Source organism: Nematolebias whitei, chromosome 2 (genome assembly GCF_014905685.2).
Source record: "Nematolebias whitei isolate Nwh7 chromosome 2, NemWhi1, whole genome shotgun sequence".
NCBI lineage: Eukaryota > Metazoa > Chordata > Actinopteri > Cyprinodontiformes > Rivulidae > Nematolebias > Nematolebias whitei.
Window position 1 is genome coordinate 14,265,391 of NC_056499.1, and position 6,399 is coordinate 14,271,789.

Here is a 6,399-nt window from a genome sequence, read left to right on the forward strand (position 1 = left end):
AAAACAATTGAACCAACATTTCTTCTTAAATTTGACAATAGTTGCTAATTATTGTCAAATTTCAAACAATATTATCGTTTATCACAATAATTTCTGAGACAATCATCCAGTAAAATTTGTTCTCGTGACAGGTCTACTAAACAACATGTAACAGTAAACAGTAGTGTTTTGAAGGTGCGATAACCAAACGTGATGCAGTTTTTAGCCTCTGTAGGTTGAGAGACGTGTGTGTGTGTTTAACTTGGTAGATATTTGCTCATGACAGACAGGACATTTTTATCTCAGATCTGCTTATGTTAAATAGATTTATTCTGATCTGTGTTTCATTTTAACACTTAACTGGAAATCCAACATTTTTCAGTCAGATCATCTGGACAGTTTCTTTTTTTTTTCTGCTGAAACTTTTCACCTTCAATCCAGAAGGCTTCATCAGTCAAGGAAACACACAACAAAACTGATTCTTCCCCCAACAGCTTACTCCAAAGTGGAACAAACCAGTTATGTTGGTGCTAAGATGGTGTCTTAACTGGAAATTGTCTTGTTCTTTCTTGCATTTCCAGCGGAACTATTGCTGCAGTGTTTAGCAGATGTGTTTCTGAATGGTTTATGGTGTTGCACATGAAGATATGTCTCTTTCACCTGCAGTCAAATCATGATCAGATCTAAAACTAGTTCTGAATCTGTTTTTCCTTCGTTCTCAGTTTTAGCTCCTGCAGAACATCATCTCTTCAACTCTGAAGGACGTCTGTTCTCCTTCAGCCATGAGCGACAGCGATGATGACGATGTTCCCACCCTGTCTGCTCACACCCTGCATGCCCTACAAGAGTTCTACAAGGAGACACAGACAGGTCCAGATCACGATACCACACCCTCGGACCCATTCTCTGTGGGAGCAGTGCAGGAGGACTGGGTGAGGTTATAGGATTGTAGAACTCCATCACTTTATCAGTTTATTCCAGTTTGTAAATGTAAATAATGAATCGTCTTTATACCATTCAACCTTTATCTGTACAGGTCAGTCCATTGAGCCTCAGGGACTCATTTACAAGAGACACCTGATTTAAACAGAGTGATGACAACAGTGAACAATCATGAAAGATTCATACAAATTGGGAATAATACGATAAAATAAAATGGTATTTAAAAAAAAAAAACAGCTAGTTTGGAGCAGGACAAGGCTACTGACTGTTTTCTGTACCACAGACTGTACCCAGGGGAGGCCACACCTAGTCTGTATGGTTTACCTAAAATCCACAAACAAGGTGTACCTTTAAGACCAATTGTTAGCATGATTAACTCTGTCACTTACAATGTTTCCAAATATCTGGCATCTGTACTCATCCCTTTAGTTGGCAGCTCAGAACACCACATACAGAACACCATGGACTTTGTGGATAAGGTGAGGGATGTCATCATGGAGACTGATGAAACAATGGTCTCTTTTGATGTCACATCACTCTTTATGTGCATTCCTGTTGATGATGCAGTAGAGGTGGTCAGTTTAAGATTAAAATCAGACACCACTCTGAGCAGCAGGACCACGCTTTCCACAGAACAACTATGTCAACTCTTGAAACTGTGCCTGCAGTCAACCTACTTCACATATGGGGAGCAATATTATAGGCAGAAACATGGGTGTGCTATGGGGTCTCCAGTTTCTCCTATTGTTGCCAACCTATACATGGAGGAGGTAGAAAAGAGAGCCTTGATGTCCTTTTCAGGGACACCACCAAGTCATTGGTTCAGGTATGTTGACGACACCTGGGTTAAAATCAAATCTCAGGAAGTCCAACATTTTACTGACCACATCAACTCTGTGGATAAATACATCAAGTTCACACGAGAAGATGTAAAAAAATGGCTCCCATCACCCTTTGGAGCACAAGTTAGGATTCATCAGGACTCTGTGTCACAGAGCAGACAGCGTCCCCACTAGCTCAGGAGCCAGGCAGAAGGAGAAATCCCACACAAGACAGGCTCTAGAGAAATGTGGATATCCTAACTGGGCCTTCCTGAAAGCAGAGAAGAAACCCAAACAGGACTCCAGTCAGCCAACAGGTGAAAAGGAGGAACCCAGACCCAGACCAGTGGTCATTCCATATGTTGAGGGAGTATCAGAGAAACTGAGACGTTTATTTTCTAAACATAACGTCCCAGTGGCTTTTAAACCCCAAAATACATTACGGCAAAGACTGGTTCATCCCAAAGATCCAGTCCCCCGGCACAAACAGAGTAATGTTGTGTATGTTGTTCAGTGTCAGGAGGGCTGTGATCAGTCTTACATCGGGGAAACTAAACAGCCACTGGCCAAAAGGATGGCCCAGCACAGAAGATCAACATCATCAGGCCAGGTCTACACTCATCTCCAGGCCAGTGGTCACTCTTTCAGGGATGAAGATGTTCACATCCTGGACAGAGAGGAACGATGGTTTGAGAGAGGAGTAAAGGAGGCCATCTTTGTGAAAAGAAATCGTCCATCATTAAACAGGGGTGGAGCCTCCGTGTTCAACTGTCCCCCTCTTACAATGCTGTGATTGCTAGTATCACTCAGCCCTCTGTGAACAGTAAACAGCCATCAGTGTGCTAATGATCCATTGTTAGGCTGATGGTCCTTCTTGAGCATGTGATCAGCTGGTTTTGGTTGTCAGCAGCAAAACTGGTTGATCCACTCTGAGAAGGTGCTATTTAAGAGACTGAGCTGAATACAGCTCCTCAGACTGAGGAAGTCCTCAGGATGAGAGACGAAACATTTCTACATTTTTTTTTGCTTTGTTTTGTTTTTTGTTTTTTTGAATGTCCAGAGGACCAGATTGAACTTTTTTGGATAAACAGCTAGATTATAAGGTGAATATAGAAAACTACAAACAGGAACATCTGCAGGAACTTATCAGATGTTTGAAGCCACTTAGAGTGGTCAAAGGTCGAGAGCTTCAAATCTTTTTGTAAGATATTCCAGGAAACAGGAGCGGAATAGGAGAAGGCCCTTTTGTCTAGTTCAGTCCTCATTGAGGGAACACTGCAGGTAATGATGTCCTGAGAGTGCACGCTGTAGCTGCACTCACACAGAGACATGTAGGAGGAGATGTATGAAGGCAGCAGACCAAGAAGTGATTTAAAGATGAAAATGTACCAGTGAGAGAGTCTGCGTGAAATTAATGATGTCCAGTTAACCAGTGAATACTGGGTGCAGTGGTGGGTACGATAATCACAGCCAGTTATGAATCTTAGTGCACCATGATAGACAGCATCCAACATCTGCAGCATCCAACATCTGCAGGGTTCTTGTAGGAGCGTTCATGTAAATAATGTCACCGTAACCAATTGAGGGAAGGAAAGTCACAGATACAAGGCGTTTTCTAGCATTCGGGGTTAGACAGGATCTGTTTCTGAAAAAGAAACCCAGTTTAACTTTCAGTTTCTTTACCAAGTTTTCCACATGGAGCTTAAAAGAGAGATGTGAAAATTAGTCATGGAGTTCCTCAGGGCTCAGTGCTTGGGCCAATACTCTTTACTTTATATATGCTTCCATTAGGTAAAGTTATTAAACAGTATGGGATAAATGTTCATTGTTATGCTGATGACACACAATTATATTTGTCCATTAAACCCAATGAATCCAATCAGCTACTTAGACTACAAGCATGTCTTAAAGACATAAAAACCTGGATGACCCTTAATTTTCTCCTGTTGGACAGACAAGACTGAGGTTTTGGTTTTTGGACCTGAGCACCTTAGGAATGAATGTTTCAGTCTTTCTCCCTCCTTAGATGCATTAATGTGTCCTCCAGCTCTAATGTTAAAAATCTTTGTGTTATTTTTGATCAGGACATGTCTTTTATCCCCCACATTAAAAACGTTACTAGAACCTCCTTCTTCCACCTGCGTAATATCACTAACATTAGAAACATCTGATCTAAAGATGATGCAGAAAAACTGGCCCATGCATTTGTCACGTCTAGACTGGACTATTGCAATGGTTTATTATCTGGGTGTCCAAATACTTCTTTAAAACGTCTTCAGTTGATCCAAAATGCTGCTGCCAGAGTCTTAACTGGAGTTACTGGGAGAGATCATATTTCTCCAGTTTTAGCTTCTCTCCATTGGCTCCCTGTCAAATCCAGAATAGAATTCAAAATCTTACTGCTAACCTACAAAACTCTCAACAACCTAGCTCCATCTTATATTACAGATCTTATTGTTCCATATTTTCCTAACAGAGCACTTCACTCTCAGGCTGCAGGTTTACTTGTGGTTCCTAGAATTTACAAAAACAGAATGGGAGGCAGATCTTTCAGTTATCAGGCTCCTCTCTTGTGGAACCAACTTCCAGTTTCTGTCCATGAGGCTGACACATTGTCCAGTTTTAAGACTGGGATTAAGACTTTACTTTGTGATAAATCCTATAGTTAGGGTCGGCTTGTTCTGCTGCTATAGACTTAGACTACTAGACGACAAATTGACCTCATGTCCTTAAATGAATTGTTAAAACTGAATAGTTTTCATTTGATACTATTTCTATCCTAACATGTGATTCTTGACCTGCCATTGTGTATCTATTCCTACCAAACCCAGCCGGTCGAAGCAGATGGTCCTCTAGTCCTGATCCTGGTTCTGCTGAAGGTTTCTTCCTCATGAGGGAGTTTTTCTTTCCACTGTCGCCTTCATGCTTGTTCAAGATGAGAGTTCAGTGATGGAGTTAAACTCAAAGCTGCTCCTCAGATGAATAATGTTCAGTTATTATTTTTATATATGAATCAACAAAGTTCATGCTCAATCATCCAGGTACCAAATCCAATAATTCTCAGTCAGGTCATCTGGTCAGTTTTTTTTTCTAGAGACGTTTCACCCTCTATCCAGAGGGTTTCATCTGTCTGAGGCGCTCCAAGTAAACTGTTTCCCCACCTGACTGAGCATTATTGGATTTGGTACGTGGATGATTGAGCATGAACTTTGTTGCCTTGAACCGTTGTGCCTGCCTGCAAGGAGTCGACAGGGGACAGGACGGCCCCCAGAAACCATCTTATCTCCAGCAAACTGGTTGGTCCACTTAAAGAGTTTACTGCTTGGTGGGGAAACATTTTACTTGGAGCTCCTCTGACTGATGAAGCCCTCTGGATAGAGGGTGAAACGTCTCTATAAAAAAGAAACTGTCCACATGACCCGACTGAGGATTACTGGATTTATATTTGAACGTTTCTGTGCTGAGACGACTTGTGACTTGTTGCTGTGTAAATGAACTGAATCGAGTTGAATGATGTCACTGACTGATGACAGAGACAGTGAGGTGGATGATGAACAAATGACACGTGTTCTTCATGAACTCCGGTGAGTTGAGTTTCTGAAACTTGTGTTTGACAGAGGATGAGCCAGTTCTGGTACAGTGACGAGACGGCAGCACAGTTAGCAGAGGAGCTGGTGCGAGAAGCAGGAGAAGGCGGCAGGTAAATGGCTCGTGCGCTGACGTCCAGAACAGAAGTGGACCTGATGTTGAGTCAGCTGCAGTCTCATGGTTCCGTGTGTTTCCTGTCAGGATAGCGTGTGTGAGTGCGCCCAGCGTGTACCAGAAGCTGAAGCAGGGCGTGGTGGGCGGTTCTGACCAAGTGTCTGCTGTCGTGTTCGAGTACGACCGCCGTTTCTCCACCTATGGAGAGGACTTCATCTTCTACGACTACAACGAGCCGCTGTCCCTCCCCTCCAGAGTGGCTCCGCAGAGCTTCGACATCGTCCTCGCCGACCCGCCTTACCTGTCCGAGGAGTGTCTGCGCAAAGTCGCCCAGACCGTCAAGTTCCTGAGCAAAGGCAAGGTGCTGCTGTGCACAGGTGAGGCTCAGCAGGTGTCGACCTGTGAGCGTGCGTCACAGTCACGATAAACATGTGCATGGTGTGTGTTTGGTTCTGCAGGAGCCGTCATGGAGACTCTGGCTAAAGAACTGCTCAGTTTGACAATGTGTCACTTTCTGCCCAGACACAACAAAAACTTGTCCAATGAGTTCCGATGTTTTGTGAGTTATCCGTCCCAGCTGCTGCACCGCTGACGACTAACAGGCGCGACATGATGGTTCTGTTCACAGCCTCCGGCAACAAGAATCAAGAGCTGCTTTGAAAATGGAGAAAAATGTTGTTTTTATTTCAAACTAATTAAAGTCAGACTTCCAGCAGCCGTTCCTTCTTAATCGACGTTTGTGCTTTACACCGAGCACATGTCAGTGTTTTACATGTACGGTACTTTTACACATGAGTTTCTTCAACGTGCAGTTTTCATCCACATGAACGAATGAACATGCATCTGTTTGCTGTTTCTGCACTCGAGGTGGACGTTATCTTCTGAACACTTGTTGTATTCAGCTCATTCTGTATTTATAGCTCCTCATCACGAGAGTTGTGTCGGGCACGTTACA

At 43.1% G+C, this 6,399-nt stretch overlaps 1 protein-coding gene across 1 annotated transcript; it reads left to right on the forward strand.

Annotated features, from left to right (window-relative positions):
- Positions 1–699: 699 nt before the first annotated feature.
- Positions 700–6,151, forward strand: eef1akmt1 (EEF1A lysine methyltransferase 1). Its single transcript, XM_037697027.1, has 4 exons — positions 700–911; positions 5,360–5,442; positions 5,532–5,821; positions 5,903–6,151. Exons 1-4 carry the CDS (start codon positions 762–764, stop codon positions 6,034–6,036), a joined length of 657 nt encoding a protein of 218 aa, XP_037552955.1. The 5' UTR covers positions 700–761; the 3' UTR covers positions 6,037–6,151.
- The last annotated feature ends 248 nt before the right edge of the window (positions 6,152–6,399 follow it).